Consider the following 19,468-nt stretch of genomic DNA (forward strand, 5'->3'; position numbering starts at 1 on the left):
TGAGTTTTCCCTAAGATCGGTATGTGACCCCCACAGCATGCTTTCTTCTGCTTGTTCATTGTCACTTCTGTCCTTCAGTTTGTTAGTTATGAGGTCATCTTTTATACTTTTCTGGCAGTCTGGCCATGGGTTGGTGTCTTGTTATAAACATCCTAAAGTTTTTTCTCGTGCCTTAGAGGCCAAAGAAATATTTATATAGATGAGTTAGATTTCAAAATAAGCTAGAAGTACCACTCACACAAATTTTAGAGTCAGTTTTGGAATTTTAAATAGAAAAGAACAAAAGAGTGGCAGAGAACCCACAAAAGGTAAAAAACATAAAGTGCTATTGTTTATTTCAATTAAAGCTTTGCAAATCACTGAACAGCGATGAAGATACAACTCTTCAATACATATCTGACTGTTAGGGCTTGTCTTTTGAAAGTCTGTCATTCATGGAACCTTCATATTTGCTTTCAGGAAAGAAATAAGCAATTTCTCGTTCTGGGAGAGGAACCCCCACACACATTTCTTTAATCTTGGTGGGAAAGGTGCAGGAGGAGCTTAATGTGACAAAGGCCAGAGCCACTCTTCTTCCCATAAAAAGAAGTTCCCTAAGGTAGAGCATGGTGGCAAGCACTTTTTGCTTGTTATAAGATGAACATGCGTTATTAACTTCAAGATAGGACAGGAGGTTGATAAAGAGCGGGGTGAAAGGCTTTTCAGAAGTTGCAGCTTATTAGTGGGAAAAGCTTTCACAAAGTGGAATGACCCATGTTTAGCAGTAGCTGCATATATAATTAAGCTGCCACTCACATGCCTGAGGGGTTCATTTAATTACCATTGATTCATAGTCTCAAAGGAACTGAGAGTTCAGCCTAAAGCTCAGAGTTAAAGGTGTTGTGAAGGCAGTGCTCTATTTCCAATTTGACTAATAAATAATTAGAAGAAGAGCATTTTTCTGAGACTCTTAGGAATGGGTCTGATAAATATGTTTTTGTGGAATATAACACTGACCTTAGAACAGCTGTATTTTATATGCTAGTAGGTTAAACATAATATTCAAAAGGATTTTCTTTTAATAAATATCTATATGCTAATGTAGAAAAAAGTAAAATTCTAATAAAACCCCCCACAAAACCCCAGATTTGAAGTTAAATTTCTTGGTATAATAATGGGGATAGCATTCTAATCTTTCCTTATTCACTCTAGCACTGGGTATGTCGGGCCCACAGGGTGAAATTTTCAGAAGTGCTTAAGGGATTCAGTAGCAGAAGTCCCTATTGATTTCCAATGAAATTTATACTCCAGAAATTATTTTGCAATTATGAAATCCCAGCGTACTGTCCATACAGCATTACCAAGCAGCCCTGTGTGCAGCTAAAGTGTTTTTTATTTCCACTAGGACATCAGAGGGTCAGTTTCATCCTTGGTAAAATAGGATACCCAAGTGTGAATTTGGCACATGGGCTCTTAAGCTGGATCAAGTTCTTAAAAAATTTCTGTATGAGGTTCTGCATTTAGCCTCTGCACATTTTTTATTTTTTTTTGATGTTACCAAGAGATGTGGCTCACCAGGACTCAGTAAAGCACGTTTTTATTCCAATGAGAGCAAAACTGGTCTTACAGTTGGGTCAATTAATTTCCCGTTTGTGAAGAATTTCCTGGATGATTTTGGGCAGTTCATTTTGGGTCAGATGTTACTCCCCCGAGTCATGTTGAATCATGCTGCACTTTGTGACTGCTCATGGTATGAGCAGGACTAACAGTATCTGGGCTTTAATATGCCCATTGCTCACACCCTGGAAATTCACTGCAAGGAATTACAGAGGGTTTTCATGTGGCAATAGGAAGATCTGCATCAATAATCTCATTTTTCTGATTTCTTTTGTTCTTATTCCTGTTTTACTTTGTAAACCAATATCCCATAACTCTCTGATTTGATGTCTCCTAAAATGTGATGCTGCTGTTGATGTTAATATGCAGAGACTGAGTTTAGAAAGGGAAGTTCTGTTTTGCCTTGGACATCTGAATTTCAAAATGTAACTGACTTAAATTGGAATGAAAATCAAGTTTTTAAATGTCTGTGACAAAAACCTCTGTTATATGTTTACTGATAAGTTTAAATGTGTCTTAATAATGTCAGAGGTATTTATAAATGTAAATGCACTGCAGAATTAAAAATTGATAAATTTCATTAATAAATGAAAGAGGTCATTTAATGTTTCGGGAACCTTCTCTTCCATGCTCTTACCAGAGGAAGAGTAACGGAGAGGTTAATCCCAGTTCAGTTGTGATCTGTTTGCATATTTCTTGTGGAGTTTGGTTCAGTTAAGATTGCTTGACTTCTATAAGAAATGGACGGCACGTCTCAGGAAAGCTGACGACATGTACTATGTTTAGAGCACATGTGGTGAATGCAGTAGTCAAATATTAGCCTATCTGTAGAAATATAAAAGATGAAATATGTAATTTTTACTTACATAGTAATTTACATGTAATATTTCCATAGGATCCAATAGCATAATAGGTACTGTACAGCTAAAAATGAACTAGATTTCACTTTTATAAACACTTTCCTCTAAGACCACAGCTGAATAAACAGTGCACCTGTAGGAGTCTTGAAACCCGTCTTGCATGTGACTTTCAGAGGATATAAAATGTCCTCTGGCCAGGCATGTAAACCAAGTAAATTGTTCAATTGCTTTTTGGTTATGGGTAATGCAACCACTGTTTCTCTTCAATCTTTATTGTGATTTTTACATTTTATTTTAACAGTGGATCTCCTGAGTCTGTCTGCTGCATGTGATGCCTTGGACCAGCACAACCTCAAACAAAACGACCAGCCGATGGATATTCTGCAGATCATTAACTGCTTGACCACCATTTACGATCGACTGGAACAAGAGCACAATAACCTGGTCAATGTTCCTCTCTGCGTCGACATGTGCCTCAACTGGCTGCTGAATGTCTATGACACGTATGTATGGGTGCTCTGAAGATGGAGTGCTCAGGGGCTTCCCCAACAGCACAAGAGGAAGGGGGAAGGGGTAACAGGCCTCATTATAAAATCAATGGCTTGAAACTGAAGAAAACAGTAGTTGAAGGGAAAGTTTAATAAACCTGATGGTTTAATGGCTGCATTTAGCTGAATCAATACAGCCCTTGGTTAGGCTTACAATCCTAGCTTTATTAAGCTAAGCAATGAGAGAGCTGGAAAACGGAACTTTTTTAACAGGTTTCTGTGTTCAGAGCAATTCTGGGACTGCATGTCCTCTGTAGGTTATGGCTTTGCATGGCTTTTTTAATTCATTTAGATAAAGACATTCAAGAGAACTATCAAGAAGGAACAGTGTGAACACCATCATAGACTCCTGCATGTGTCTGTAATTCCAGATGTTAAACCTTTTCAGAGCTGTCCATTTTCTATAGCTTTCAATCTTTAGTTCTTGTTCAAAGATGGAAGATGTTAATCTCTAATCTAATGTGTTTATAACCCATATCAGTGACAAGATTTGAGGAATCCTTCATCTGAAGTTTAATTTTAAAAAGTGTACCTATAAGTATAAATACAACAGAGTAAATTTACCTTAAGAAAATTGTTGAGTATTCCTATTCAGTGGGTTAATGATGTTGCTCAGAACGCATAGACAAATTCCAACACACGTTAATAAGCTAATTTTAGAACAAGATTATTATTTGGTAAATTTAGTGAAAAAAAAATGTCAGTGGAAGTCCTTGTGTTTTTAAGGTTCTTAAGATCCACCTTCAGCCAGACACACTCATTACTGTGACAGAATAAACATTTACATATAGAAATGGAAGGACATGGATCAATTATTTTATTTCCATTGACATTTTGAACCATATTGAAGTGCCATAAAATTGTTCTTTCATCCACCCTTTATGACAGCACTGAAGCTTCCATGATCACCTACCAAAAGAAAAGTACAGCTTTGTACAGAGTCTCTTTCTGCAGGATCACCTCCAATAAGTCAGTTGCTTATAACATCCTCTGCAGCAGCTGCAATATCCCGTGAAGTGGATTACCCAGATTACATTATATTTTTGTGTAGTGTACCAGTAGTAGGGAATGGGCAAAGTTTTATTTCTTTAATCTGCTTTGGCTTCCACAGAACTCTGATCCACTTCTGAATTATCAATTATGAATAACATATAAACGAAGATACCCAATTAGCGAAAAACAGAAAAGATGTGCTAGGGATGTTATTCCAGTCAGCCATGTTAGAGGCAGAGAGGGAAATAAAGGTTGTTCCACGGGCTGCTCCTAAGCTGAACTGTCCAGTTCAGATTTGCCACGTCCAGTCTAGTTTTCTTTTATGTTGCACTGTGCTGAAAGTACATTAGAAATTATAATTGGCTGCCTCCAGGCAATTCCCGAGGTACGCTAGGGAACTGTATATTGCAGGACACAATGAAACAGAGAGGTGTTTTATGCGTGAGGAAAGCTCGTAGCTATTTTGCCAAAATTCAGGTTTGAATTACACTGGTAAGAGAGGTGACCTTGGGGTTACCTGTGTTTAGTTTTCGTTGTAAACTTAATAGGCAGAGATCAACCGAACTGCATAGCAGTACTGGAGACATTTAATTAAATGTACTGAATCTTTACTTTTCTTATAATTGAAAACTGTCATTTGTAAAGATATTAATCAAATTCACAGTCAGTGACTGATCTAATTATGGGCACAGCTTTGCAAATCCAACACGTTTCAGATTTGTTTTAATTGATCAGTCACTCATGCTCTTTTGCAGTAGTGTGCTAAATTATTGGTTTGACTTGGGAGGAGAGGAGAGTGAACTGAACAACTCGTGATTCGTGCAAGTTTCAATTTAATATGCCTTGCAGGGAAATCATCATTCTACATTCTTCTCCTGTATAATTTGCATGAGCCTGGTATTCATCAGCAGGAGTTTCTCAGGGCACAGATGATAATTAATTCGGAAAAGATTTGAGGGAGAGGCGTAAGAGGAGTGGAGTGTGGAAAGCATAGGTAAACAACAAATGCTTATTTGTGATGGAATACTCAAGATTCTTTAGCAAAAGGTTGCAAGTTCTAAATTCAGCTTTGTCCACCTGTTCCCATCTCCACCTTTTATAGGGTTTGCAGGGGAGATACGTGGGTAAATGAGCAGTGCTGACTCCTACAGCGCTTTCATAGGATTCAAAAGACAACATGCATCTTTGTCGAACAGTTCAGCCTGATGCATGCCTGTGGCATGCCTGTACATGATTTATCTTCCTCCCAGTTGTGTTCTTACTGGTGATGCTTCAAAACTGTTGATAAGGCACTGCTTCAAAAATGTCATTTTTAGGCATTAGCTTCCTATGTTGTACATGTCTTTGTTTGCAGTAGATGTTATATATTTGAAATACTATCAGAAATAAAAGTCTTGGGGGAAGCCAGCAACTCCAAGTAAATTGAGCTAAACCAGATGACTGAGAGAGGATGTGAAGGTTTGTCATTGCGTCACCTGTAGCGCAGAGGGGAATGTTTTTCTCACAGTCCTGTTAAAAAGCAACAGTAATAGCACAAGCACATTACAGGGCAGGAGCGAGCATGAGGGGAAGGCTGACCAGAGGCAGCGCAGGGACTGATGTGGAGCATACCGGCCCCTTGGCACTGCCCAGGACAGCTTTGAGTGCTGCGAGGAGTTGCTCAGAAACCATGCCGTGTTGTTAATGGCATAACTGTACAGCCTGCTTGCCTTCTGATTTCTAGGCAGGCTTCATCATTCAGCTGAATATCTTACAAGTACCTCTGTCACTGCACACTGCTGGCAGAGGCTGCTTTTTTTGTGCTTAGTTCCCTGTTGCCTTCTCAAACCAGTCAGGGCAGGGCTGACACCCAGTAAGCAAACACTTTCTAAAAATGACTGCTACATCGTATTTCTAATGAAAGTGTAGCTATATTGTCTTCGGCAAAGGGATGGTTTGCTGTTCTGTCAGGGACTTCATCTCTGAGAACAGCTCAGCAGCAGTTCATAGAGAAGCCTGTTCAAATAAGCATAGGGTAAAGACTCTTTACTCTCACTTTTGTCATAAAAAAGGAGGTAATTATTTCCAGACAAGACCATTTCTGATTGAATTGGTACAACAGCACAGTCCAATTCAGCTAAGCCTGTTGAAGTCGCAACCATATTTTATATTTCATTTCTATCTGTGCAACATGGTTCTGTGTAGGACTTCATTTATAATGACTACGGTACTGCAGTGAACTTCATTACAGTAAACAAATTATGACATGAATGGATCATATTATCAACCAGTGTTTCTTTTTCATTAGGGGCCGAACAGGAAGGATCCGTGTCTTATCTTTCAAAACGGGTGTTGTATCCCTTTGTAAAGCACACCTGGAAGATAAGTATAGATGTAAGTCAATGTAATTCTTTTGCTTTTAGTTTATGTTTATATTCTGGTTTTAGTCCTCCTATTTATTGCATAAACATTGAAGTAGCATACAGAGGCAGTGTTTTAGATAGTCCAGATGCAGAGTGTGTTAATTTGTTCCACCTTGTACTTTTAAGTTACTTTTTCAGTTTGCTATGGTTTTAGGTAGTTTAGCACAGTGGTCCTCAGACTTGTTTGATCGCACCCCTGCCAGTAAAAACCTTTTGAGCATGCCCTCCCAATAGATGTATATTTATTTATAAATTATATACATGTACCACTGCACTAATACATTATGTACATTACAAAACAGACAAAAAATAGAAGTTAAAAAAGGATGTGATAAAGATGAAATAAATACTGTTCTTAAATTTTATTTATTAACAATACAAACAGTTTTTTCTTACTGCTCCCTAATGGATTGTCTTGCACACTCCCTGGGGTACAAGAACGCATCTTTGGAGACCACTGGTTTAGCACACCTTCATACACAAAAATGCGTGTCTACAGGACATCTTGCATTACACCATTTTAAAATACATTAACTTCTTAAAACACTTTCCACAATGTGGTCAGGGTCTTATTATGTACAATGTGTTTAAATACAGTTGCTACCTTTAAATAAGTAGTAAAGGTATGCAAATTTTGCATATTTTAATAGAACAAATGCTTAAATACTTGAAAAAATTCCACTTGAAGTTTTAGTTCTATCTGACTAATGAATCAGTTCATTAGTGAGGCTAGGATCCAGAAAAGAACTACTGATAAGAGTAGTTCTCAAGAGCAACTTTCTCGTTAAATTAACTGGTGTTACTCATTCATGCATTTAAAAAAAAACACTAAAAAAATAACCTTTCGGATTTGTCCCAATACCATTGCAGTTCTTCATCAATTGTTATTATTCTCTTCGACTAATGAAAGTTGAAGAATGCTAAAGAGAAAAGAGACAGTTCCAACAACAGTGTCTGTGCATGACTATGTATAATTGGATCAGATTTTAGGGCAATCACTATGAATGTTACAGTTTAGACTTCTAGATGTTTCATGTGGGTGTTGTGAAAAAGTATTCAGAAAATCTTTTAAGAAAATTACTCAGTACAGATATTTCCCAAAATGATATTTCATTGAAGATTATCAAAGCTATAAAGGAAAACATTTATTCATGTTATAGTTTCCTGCAGTGTGTGTGCACAGTAATGCATAACCCCCCTTTTTAAGGTTGTAGAACACTTAATGTTTTAATGATGGGGAAATTGAAAGCTGAATTATTTGTGGGAGAGGAAGCAATTGTCCCTGCTAGGCTGTGGTCTGGTTTCCCCATCCATGCTGAAGTTGTAGTGCAGTTGCTATTAGTATTGCTGCAAGTATGCGATAAGTTGCACCCTTTATAATTTTTTCTCTCATTTGTGCAGCAGAGCAGAGTCGGCTGTGCTACAGCACAAGTCTTTAGGCTTGCAGAGGTGATGGAAGGATTTATCCCAAAATTATTTATAATAAAACTAGGCTTGGCAAGAGTGAATTTAATGTAATTAAAACATAATCCTTTCTCTATCCATTTATTTCTTTGGAAGAAAACACATGTGAAAGCAGCACTAGGAAAGTTATCTCAAGCAGTGCTGAAGCACCTTTATAATTGTATCTCCGGTGTCAGGTGAAATATTAAAGCAGCTCCAAAAAAAGGACATTATTTTATTCTAGCCATCTCTTGCTCTTTTTTTTTTTTTAACTCTTTGAAAAGTAACAACTGTTTATTCAGGTCATGTATTGTCGACAGGGATATTATCAAATAAATATTTCAGTTAATGCTAACCTGATTTTTCTTATTATTGTGAACTCTAAAACCTCCTCAATGTATACATAGTCTAACTAATTTCTTCCAAATGAAATTGAGCTTACAAAGGGATAATAATTCTGTCCTGTAAGGATTCTTTTCTAGAATGTTGCAGTAACAGAACATGGCTTCAAGTGACGTTTCACTTCTGAAGTGCAAACTTAATATGATACTAACATTCCTGGTGGATGGCAGGTTCTGTCATACTGTAATGTTTTTCTTTAATTTTAGAAATGCTCTTGGATCAAAAGGGTATACTATATCGAATTTCGGGACCTCTCATTTTTCAGTTCAGCTCATCTGAAAGAGAAATGGATTCTCTGAGTTCTACATTGATTGCTAAGACTTGAAAATGTGCTGTTTGTTGTATGAGATTATTTTACTCTTAAATGGTGTTTTTAAAAGATTTGTGGTGTTGTGGCTCAAAGATCCTGATGTTCAGTTAGCTGTGATACAGAATCACAGCTGCTATTATCAGTAATGCCACAGGTGCTGTGTTAGAATGGCCTTTCTTCCCAGGTACAAGCCAGTAATGATGTTAAAAATTATCACTAGACTGCATATTTAACAGAAAAAAAATAGTGTTTATGGGAAGAGAAGCAGCCAAACTGAAGAGACATTTGTGTTCACGTCCTCCAAGGCCATGCCTGCACTTGCGAGCCTTTGAAACCATGCAAACTTCCATGCTGTGTGCCACATCCCGGTAGCAGTGCTTTAGCTCTGGTGTGCTTTTCCTTCCTCCAGACCTGTTCAAGCAAGTGGCAAGCTCCACTGGCTTCTGTGACCAGCGCCGGCTGGGGCTCCTGCTGCACGACTCCATCCAGATCCCTCGGCAGCTGGGGGAAGTGGCTTCCTTCGGGGGCAGCAATATCGAGCCGAGCGTCAGAAGCTGCTTCCAGTTTGTAAGTTCATGTTTGCTCGCTGTTAGTTTTCCGATTTGTATTTTGTGTTGAGGTAGCCTGTCTGTTCTGAAGAGGATTGAAAATCTGGAAGAAGGATTAGGGTGCTGAGGGTCATTTAGTGGTGGTGTTCCTTGGTTTATTAAACCGCTTCTTTGACAAGATGTGTTTGAATTAGCCTGTTTCTCTTGGCCATGGTGGAAGAAGCCCAGATTATGCTGTTATCCAGACAGCAAATAATTGTCATCAAGGCTTATATTGTAACTGAATCCTGCAGTCAGTTTAAGTCTCTGTTACAGCAGCTCCTGGTTTTACAGTTTTCTATTGCCAGCAGTGGATCACCGTTTATTGTTGCCATGCAGGTGAACAGCAATGGTTAATCTAAATTTTGGGCCTATACATACCAGTGACAGCAAGGCGCCCAGGGGAGCAGTAGGAAAGGAGCAACTGCCTGCAGTGCTGTCCAGGGGTGAGGAGTGCTCGATGAGCTCCTTTCCACCACTTGAATGGATAATGCCAGTTTTCTTTAGAGAGTACTGAAAGAATTCCTGTCCTGTCTGTTGAGGAATACACAGGCAAACTGGAGGCTGTTTTTCAGACTTGTAAATTAGTTAATCTTGGGAGGAAAAGAGTTAAGGGAATTATTCATCCTTATCCTAACCACCAGCAGAATGCACAAGATGAAGACAGCTGCTTAATGAAAAGGTAGAGGAGGGGAGGTAATGTATGGTCTGTGATTAACTCTCAATGCATCTTCTACGTTACAATGGAAGAAACGCGCTTTTCCCATCCCCTAACTGTCCCCGGGGGATTTTTTGTTTGGTTGAGGGCGGGGGAGTTGTTTGCTTTTTTTTGCCTCCTGCTCAAGTTTCATTATGTAGTAGTTTCAATTCTGTAATAAGCAAAACACAGCAAGGTTTTTTCAATGAATACTAATGCTTGGAAGTGGTCTTCTTACACACAGTGACTATGAAAAGAATCTAATTCTAAAATCACAACAACCTTCAGTTGTGATGGGACGTTTGCTTTCTGTATTTTTTGACCTTCTTTAACAGATTTACATTTTCCCATTTTCATCATTCATGTCTTGACCTTTTATAATTCTAATCTGTATTTGATGCCATTTCCAAATCAATGTTTTATAGGGCCATATCCTGGCTGATAACCCATGCTGATAAACTATGCATAGTAATGTTGATAGCTGGGTTAGACACTGCTGTGGCTTTCAAGCCTCAAGTTCCACATTGGGCTTTCAGGTGACACCAACACAAAATGCTGCTGCAGCAAATCCATGGTCAAAAAGTTGTTTGTGCAAATGACCTTTCTCAGAAATTAGGAGTCACTGGATCCTATTGTTTTCCCAAGTGAATGGCAACAGTGCTTAGAACAGTTGAAAAACTGATAAGTGACCTTGGAGTCTAACAAAAACATGTCTTTTTGGAAAGGGGGCTGCCATTCTGTTTGTTTATACTAGGAAAAAAACAGTAAAATTCATAGTGATGGAACACACAAAAACAGTTTTTATAAAGTAGGAAGAAGACCTTGAAATAAATGTTTATTTGAATAAAATGAGTTAGCAACATTGTCGTTACAAATGAAGACATGCCAGCGGGCTGAATGCTGTACCACATCCAGTTGCTGGCATTTCTAGAAACAGCCCAAGCACAGCTGGGCATAAGCTTTGACACATTCATAAACCAGAACATGGGAGACCTCAGGTTTCCTTCTCTTATGTGCACTGAAAAATGGGTTTTCTTCTTACCTACAGTAAGAGGAATTTCATCTTCTCTTTTTCCTCTGGGTGAAGCCACATTTTAACTTGCAGAGTGGGAGGGTGGTTTCTGACCTGGGTTGCAGCAGTCTTCTAGGAGGACCAGAAAGGGGGAGGGAGGCTCAATCGAAATACAAAAAGGGGAAATACAAAAATAGGCAGGATGGAGTCCTAGGAAGAGGAGCAGAAACCCCAAGTGTAGGGAGAGCCCTGATGGAGCGGAGGGAGAAGGAACTAAGGTGTGGGAAAAAAAAAGGCCACACTTAGGGAATGATGGTAAGAATGGTAGTAGGAGTAATAGTGATGAAGGAAACAGAAGGGTGGGTAGGATGAGGTGTGAAAGAAAGGAGCAGCCAGGAACGGAGATGGGGGAAGAAATAAGACCTTTCCAGGAGAAAGGGAGGGAGGGGAGCACAGAGACATCCTTTGGGTGTGGGATGGTGGTGCATGCAGGGCACGAGGGTCCTCGGTCTGGGGGGGCAGCGCAGAGGTGCTGCAGGGGGGAGCAGGGAGCAGCCTGGGAAACAGAGCGGCTGGAGGAGCTGGATGGCCAAGGAGGGTTGCATGGGGCTCCCAGCGGCCTCATTTTATTGAATTGGGATAATTCAATTTTTAAAAATATCGTGGGGATTCATAGTTTACATTACTGTGTGGAAACTAAATTAAGTCTTTGTACGCCCACAGTGAGGAATGCTTTTTCTTTAGGTTTTTTTTTCTTTCCTTTTTTTTTTCTTTCTGGTGATGAGAAGCCAGCAATAAATTGCAGTCATGTCAGAGTCAGAAACAAACGTGTGCTTCAGAAACGGCTCTTCCAGCCCCCTTAGGTTAGGTGCCCTGGCAACGGCCTTGTCTGTCTGCACAACAGCAGAAAAAAAAGGGATGTTTACTGTTCCCAGCAATAACAGGGGAAATCTCTCCAGTTTTTTGGTTTGAAGTACAAGTCCTTGGGAATGAAGGTTGGGCTTCCCAGCCCTGCTGTTGGCAGCAGCCTGCCCGCTGCCCGCTCCTGACGTCGCTGCCTGCTCCTGAGGAGCAGCAGGTCCCCTTACTGCAGGCTGCAGCTGCTGCTGCCCCGTTAATTTTCATCCCCTCAGCACTGACTCTTGCTTTCCATAGTCTTCTTCATATAAGGGAAGGCGCTGATAGTAATTGTTGGAAGAAAAAGGATATTATGGGACTCATCTTTCCTATGCAGGGCAGGGGAGTATAATTTCTGCTTCGAGATTTTAAAAAAAAAATATTTTTAAGTGAGAGCAAAGAGCTTGATCTAATGACCATTTGAAGACTATGTAGTTCTGCCTGGGCTCAGACTGCATCAAAGCCATCTATAGATCCATGAAAAATTGAGTGAATTCAGTATTAGTGGAGTGTGAAAGCCCGTTCCTTTTTACTTGTGTGATGGGTACGTTTTATAAGTAAACAGGATGGGAATTGATATGGACTGAAGGACATATGCACTGTTTTAATCACAGTGGAAAATTATTAATATGCTTTCCTTGTATAGTGTAAATAGGACCTAGGAATCACTGCCCTGGATGAGTTACTGTGACATGGGACATTTAAGAAATGTGATATGAAAACAGAGTGCAGCTCTGATGAAAATGTCTCTTGCTGTTTCTCAATAAAATGTTGGATATTTGGTTCTTGGTTATAAATTGCTTTAAGTATGATTTCTTCCAAGGGTGTACTTGGAGTACTTAATGTGAAAAAACTAGTGCAGATGAAGCTAAGGAATAGTTAAATATGTACAGTTAATTCATATCTGTATTTTAAACCTTGTTGCATTTCACTTTGACAGAGGAAAGTATTTTAATATTCTGTGTTGCATAGTCTTCATTTCTAGGTTTGCACTTGATCAATGATGACTCAAGATCAGCCTGATTTTTACAACCACTTAACTGTGTCCAAATCCAGTGTATTTACTCAGTCAAATAAAAGCCAAAATAGGGGCCTGTTAGTCCTTTTATGTGGAGTTTGGGTATTGCCAATCCTGGGCCAGGACCGTGCTAGTGACTTTGGCCATAAATGCTGTGATTTGAATTGGTTGGGCAGTTTTTGTGAGGGGTGGGTTGGGTTGTGGGCGTTTTTTGAACAGTTGAGAAATATCAATACTGTGTACAAATAACTATATATAGTTAGAGGTCTATATGAAAACAATGTACAAATGCAGTGTTACTGTTGAGGGACTTGGATCTCTTGAGAGGTCCAGACAAACCTTGTTTCTATTAATAGGGCACTTCTTCTGCTTTTGGCTCTGACAGGGGAGAGCTGGTCTAAGGGAACTAGCAAATCCTTCCTCAAGCTGCTATGCTGTAAATGCCATAAAGCAGCAATTCTGGTTTTGTTTCAGCAGAATTTTATGAACCTCGGCCCAACTTTGGGAGGCACTTTTGAAGAGTCCTACTTGTGAACAGCTTTAAAGAGCTGTTTTAAAATGGTTTAGGGGATGGGGGATGGGGAGCAGGAAGATGGTGTTTTTCAAGTGTGGATGATATAAAACTGTACACTAATTCACTTCTGGGTTCACGTTTTTTTATTTTAGTACTGTTTGCCACAACACTAAAAACATTGACTGGAGTAGTCAGTGGAGTCAAGTGTAATGCAGGGGGTCAAAATAATGATTTTAAGCATTTGCTCCAAGGGTCAAGGCAGATTGAAGCAGTTTGTATCACCCAAAGCAGCCTTTATAATAATCCTCTCTTTCTTGACCATGAAACAGCACGTGTCTCGGAAACAATAAATTCTTGACTTTTGTCTTCTTACCAGCCACCAATCGGGGGAACATGAATGTATTGAGGAAGCCGCTCGAGAGTGGAAGTCAAGGTTGAACAGGGTTTAATCTGACTCCGGGGAGACAGGACTGCTATTCCTGGCTTGCTCTGCATTTTTAAACCTGTAGCAAGTCATAAGAATCCATTGCTCTGTTCAGTTCGTCCAAAATAATAATTTACTAGACTAATGTAAAACTTACCATCCCAGTTGAAAAACACCATAATTAACAGTGTTAATTTATTTCCAATTAATTTCCTACACTGCACATAAACAGAATACAGCTCATCAAAAATGTTATCAGAAATTTGTGCTGTATTGTCTGACTGTCCAAAAACATATCACATTGTTCATGTAAAATCACAACTGTATTTTGGAGCATATTTCATATTATGGATAGATAAAGTTAATATAGCATAGAATATTTTTTTAAACTACTATCTGGGGGAAGGGGGGGGGGGGGAATAAAAAAATTCAACTCCCAAAGATTGCATAAAGATGCTAGCACCACCCAACTTCCTATTCCCCCATTGTTTCTGCAAAATAAATACTGAGAAACAGATGTCTGGAACATAATGAATTTGAATGTTCCCCATAACAAATTGTTGCTTGTAAGCTGGAAAGGGCTTTATGAATTTTATTTTACGATTCACTCTGTTATTACCATAAAAATTGGGAGTTGCACAGAAATGTGTTCAAGAGAAGAACCATTAATATTCTTTACAGCTTGATCTTGTTGGTTCAGATACGAACTATATGAATTCAGACTTTTTCCCTTATGTAAAATCTTCAGCTGCTGCCTTTACCGGATTTAGAGATTATTAAAAAAATCGTAATAGCAGCTCAGGGAACAGTCGAGAACTGCCTGTCCTATACTGTCTGACCCTGACCAGCTTTTCTCCACGTGGCTTTAAATCTTCATGTAATATAATTCGGAACCAGTTCTGATACATTTTAATGCACCTAATCTCTCTGAGCACAGGGGGTTTTGTGCAGAGCTCTGGGTAGGCAGCTACTGGGACTCCTGGCAATCGACAGTGACTGCAAAATTAAAATAGATCTTTGGGTGTTACAGAAAGTCTTTCATCGCCGCAACATTTTCCCTGCAAATTTAAAGCAGCTACAAGTGGAGAGCAGCGCTTTGAGTAGCTCATTCTTATTCTGACTGCAGCTTGCCCTGCAGCATTTCTGCACACTTCATGTTTTTCTATTAGAAATAGCATATTAAAGAGATCCTCTTAAAATTTTTTTCAGGCTTAGAGGACCTCTGTATAGAAAGTGTGGTCTGCTAGACAGGGTAATGGTTTGCCAGTGTAGTTCCTGGCTGATGCTGGCTGAGTGAGCCACAGAAAGTCTCTCCCCAGCCCCTTTACTGACCTGGGTGCTAGCTGAAAAATAGACATATAGATGATCATATTTTATAAATATGACTTTCTCTTAGAGTTCTAGAATTAATTTAGTTCTATTGAATTCACTAATGTCCTGCAGCAGAAGGCAGTATCTGCTGTTCCAAACAAATTCTGTTGCCAGTGTTGGTTCAACTTTATTGTATTTTGATTTTCTCTCTTTTTAGTTTCCTAAATTCTGTAGCTACATGAAAAAACAAAGGAATAGGATTTAATGCAGAAGTCTTCAGAAATATTTCAGTGTGTGAAAAAAAAAAAAAAAGTTATTCCATTTCATATAAGATCTGTAGTGAATACTAAATTGTGAGGGACTTTATCTGAATAACTGTATATATGTTGTGGTTTGATGGTTTTACCCCAAACATCCAAAAAGGATGTGCATGACTGTAGTAGAAATCTGTATACGTGGATCTTAAATGCAGTCATAAGAGTCTTTAGATGTTTTCCCAAACTAGCATCTCAAGAAGAAAGCCCTGACCAGAAAATTTCTTTGTTTGTAATTAAGTAAAGTATTACAGCAGCATTTTAAGTCAATTTTAATGCAATGCATTATTCAGGAGATATTCTGGGTGGGTTTTTTTCCACATCTTTCACGTGGCCAGGGATTCTGTCTAGGAGACTTTGCATTTTTCTCAGTCTTCCAAGTATTGATCAGTTAATTTGTTTGTCAAGATTATAAACAGTGTTAGCTTCAAAAAAAAAAAAAAACCCAAACACACAACTAATTAGTTTTCACTATAGCTCTCTCCTTTAGATCGGTTGTGATATTTTTTCTCCAAATTCTTTGCTAGCATTTTTAGTTGAATAAGGTTTTAGCTAGGTCATACTAAACTTAGATTTCATGAGAAACTGGAAAAGTAACAGAGCAAGCATAAGAAACCCCAGCACTCAATCCCCTGTTCATCTTGTTCCATGTACATGATACATTAATGCTTATTATTTATTTAAGTGCTTCAGATAGGTTTGGAACCACAAAGGAAGACAGTCTGCCTTGTGAAGTTTGAAATGTAAAAGACTGGTGCACTGAGGGCTGCATTTGAAAGCCCAGAGAAAAAGGAAAACAGAGGGTTTAAATATATTCAGCCCATAAATATGCTGTTTCTGTTGGGTAGCATGGAAAGAAAAGTCTCAAGGAATTTGAATTAGCACATAGTGATGGTTTAGAGAAATGGAGCGGGTCAGTATCTCGCTTCATCGCTTGGGCTGTTCCCTATGCAGACCTGTCCTCCTCTCTCCCGTCCTCCCTGCCAGAGCCCTTTGCTGTTTCCACCTCATCCATCACCTCCCTTTCAGCACTGAAACCAGCTCCCAGGTTCTCAGATAATCAGTTTTGTGCTGACTTCTCACCACCTTGCATGCCGGAGAGACATTCCTCGTGAACATAGACTAATTACTTCTCTGTTTTCCTTAAAATCCCTTTTCCTGCTCTTTGCCTTTATTCTGCACTGTTCTTTGCAGTGGCTAGTCTGCTGGTACGGTGTGAACTCTACTCATGCAGATAGATCGCTGTTGTCCCCCCGTTGCCTTGTGTTTCTCATCTCTTTGCTGTTTCTTTTTCCATACTGTAGGTGCTGCCAGGTAGGGAAGATATAGCATTTTTTGGTGCGTTCATGTTGCCTGCAGCAATGGGATTCAGCTCTGTGACTGAGCTGCCTCAAAGTTAACTGTAGAAGAGATACCTGGAATAATCACACTGGCTAGGATGTGATGGGAAAGCAGCAGAGGAATGGGGCTGCTGGGAAGTGTTTGTAGGAACTTCTGCTGTTGAGAGAGGCGAAAGTGGGAAGTAATGGACTATGAGGCTAAATCGATTGTATTCTGTGGGATAAAATTGTGTGGTGTTTGCAGGCAGTGACAGGAAATTTAGGGATGATATGGTGGGAAGAGGGATTTTGAGGCATTTAAGGAGGCAGAGAGTTTACATGTTCAACAACAGGCTTGATCAGGGATTTGAATTATGTTTTGAAGAAAGGTCAGCATGATAATGGAAGATGTTAGGGAGAAAGGAATTTTGATCAAAAGACATGTAATTTTTAGGGCTTGGATAACAAACTGTTTCTAAAATAGGTGAGCAGCAGTGCTATGCAGGCTCAGATAAGAGAGACAGGAAACACAAGATAAGGCATCAAAGGTGATCCTGTAAGTGGATGATTTTCTCTGTGACAGAATACATGGTAGTGCTGTCTATTGTAATAGGGAATAAGAGAAAGAGATATTTGAAATGTTAATAATAGTTTTCAGTTCCTGACTTGAAGGCAGGATCCTGGAAATATTTTTTTTTTTTTTTAAATGAATGGCTGGACTTGGGGAAAAGCTAGAGTATATTCAGGGAAAAGATACGGAGTAGGCAGGAAACGAATGGCTTGAACTCTTAATTAGCTGGTAGTAGACAGATTAAGTTGTGCTCTGCCCCTGTCTTTCTTCCCCCTGTGTTACAGGCCAACAACAAACCGGAGATTGAAGCAGCCCTCTTCTTGGACTGGATGAGACTGGAACCACAGTCCATGGTGTGGCTGCCTGTCTTGCACAGGGTGGCTGCTGCTGAGACCGCCAAACACCAAGCGAAGTGTAACATCTGCAAGGAGTGCCCGATCATTGGATTCAGGTACAAACTTGCTCCCTCTCTACTATCTGTACTACTGCTTGGTAGATCAAGAGCTCTGCTTGTTTCCAGGCAAATCATGTGCTTGATTTTATGCATGTTGTTCAGGGAAAGAATAACTGTGATGGGACACGAGGGAGCGTGACAGCTAGACTGGGTACAGTGATGCAAGAGTTGAAGAGAACAAAAATCATCTGTCAGTTAAGATATGACCCTTCCTCTGTGTCCCAGTCTTTCTATGCCTCAACCAAAGTATTGGTGGATTGCACAACTAATAAGATTTGTTTTATATTCAGTGTGTCCTGTACATGCAGTTACATTTTCTGAATTGGATCCTAATGAATTGCTTTTTGTCATGGTATAAAGCAAGGAAGTGCCTTGAAAATTTGCAGACGTGTAAAGCTACATGTGCGTTTCTCAGAGAAAGAATGTTGGTGGTGGAACATTAACCGGGAGTGGGGGAAATGTTGTTGGTCTATTTAAACATCTGGATCAACACCATGGTTACTATGGCAATGAATAAGTCACTGTGTTGTAAAATGGCTGTGTGTTGGTATGCCTGTTGAGAATCCACTTAACGGCTCAGTAAATACTCACTTTCAATTATGCCTAGACTTGTTTTATCACTTTGCTTTGCAATAGCTGCTTTGTATGGTTTCTGTCCTTTTTATGCACAGTCTTCTTTTACCATTGGCATTTCTCCTTCTATGGGATCATGTTGTTTACAAAGAGCTTTCTGTAATTTTGTTTCTAAAACCTAGATAGACAAGAGCAGCAAGCAGTACCACATAGTAAAGCCATCATTTTGCTCTAACCTGGGAGAGTATGAATGTTGCTTTTATGCATGTAGTGGGGCAGTGCTTTCTGCTATGCAATTTCACAGGCAGTGGGAAATGGGAGAAATAATGAAGGTATTGCTTTGATTTGAATCTGAGTTTTTCTTCAGTGAGGCTGTTCCTCTAATCATCTAAATTCTTCTCCCTCTGCTTTTATTCCCCTTCAATATCTTAACTGGGAAATGATAAATATTACTGAGGAAGGGCTAGGGGTGGGATGTGAGTATTTCAGCACATCCACAAAGTCTAATTTTCCTGTTCCCAGATACGGTTCATGAACTACGGAATTACTTAACACGGTTTTGTATAAATGGCCAAAGACAAATAGGTGGAATTGAAAAATGCAGCACTTGGAAAAATCAAAGGATGGCAAGTGAATGGATAGTCTGTAGTGAGCATTGAGAACTTGGGAAGTGGACACTGGAGCTCTATGTTTGCATCTAATTTTACTTGACTGATCTCATCTGTCTCTTAAATTTATATAACAAATCTATTATCATGATAGTAGAATCTGTCTGTTGCAGAGTTTTTCTCTGGCTTTGTAAGTCATTGAAACCCTGTGTACACACTTGACAAAAAGATACTGTACTGGAAGGCTTTTAGAAAGCTAATACTGTGCGCCTCAGTACGTGTAAAACAATGTTCTTTTGAGGTCATTGTGACTGAACTGCGTCGCGTATTTGGAACAAGACAACCCTTATGCCTCCGGCTCTTTCAAGCAGTTCAGCATAGCAGATACAACAGTTAACTGCCTCACAGAGCTGATGAGTTTAAATAATGGCCTGAACGTGCATCCAGAGTTTTGCATGGATGGAATGCCGTACAGGAAAATTGTTTTGATAGAGGTGCTAGGAAGGACACAAACAAATTCCTGCCTTGTGTGCAGCACTTAGCAGTTTGCTGGAGTGACTTGTTGAGGAGGGCATTACTTATTTGGATTTTACTTCCTTGGGACATTCCGTGTTA

The 19,468-nt window shown here is 39.4% G+C and overlaps 1 protein-coding gene across 14 annotated transcripts in view; it reads left to right on the forward strand.

The window, feature by feature from the left end:
- DMD (dystrophin) overlaps positions 1–19,468 on the forward strand; it is a 1,145,544-nt gene that overhangs the window by 1,081,225 nt on the left and 44,851 nt on the right. For all 14 annotated transcript variants that reach the window (XM_074858566.1, XM_074858564.1, XM_074858568.1 and 11 more), the window contains 4 exons: positions 2,758–2,959; positions 6,285–6,370; positions 8,964–9,121; positions 17,503–17,669. In XM_074858566.1, the coding sequence (XP_074714667.1) occupies positions 2,758–2,959; positions 6,285–6,370; positions 8,964–9,121; positions 17,503–17,669 (613 nt within the window). The remainder of the gene's footprint in view (positions 1–2,757; positions 2,960–6,284; positions 6,371–8,963; positions 9,122–17,502; positions 17,670–19,468) is intronic.

This window comes from Strix uralensis, chromosome 2, assembly GCF_047716275.1.
Source record: "Strix uralensis isolate ZFMK-TIS-50842 chromosome 2, bStrUra1, whole genome shotgun sequence".
Lineage (NCBI taxonomy): Eukaryota > Metazoa > Chordata > Aves > Strigiformes > Strigidae > Strix > Strix uralensis.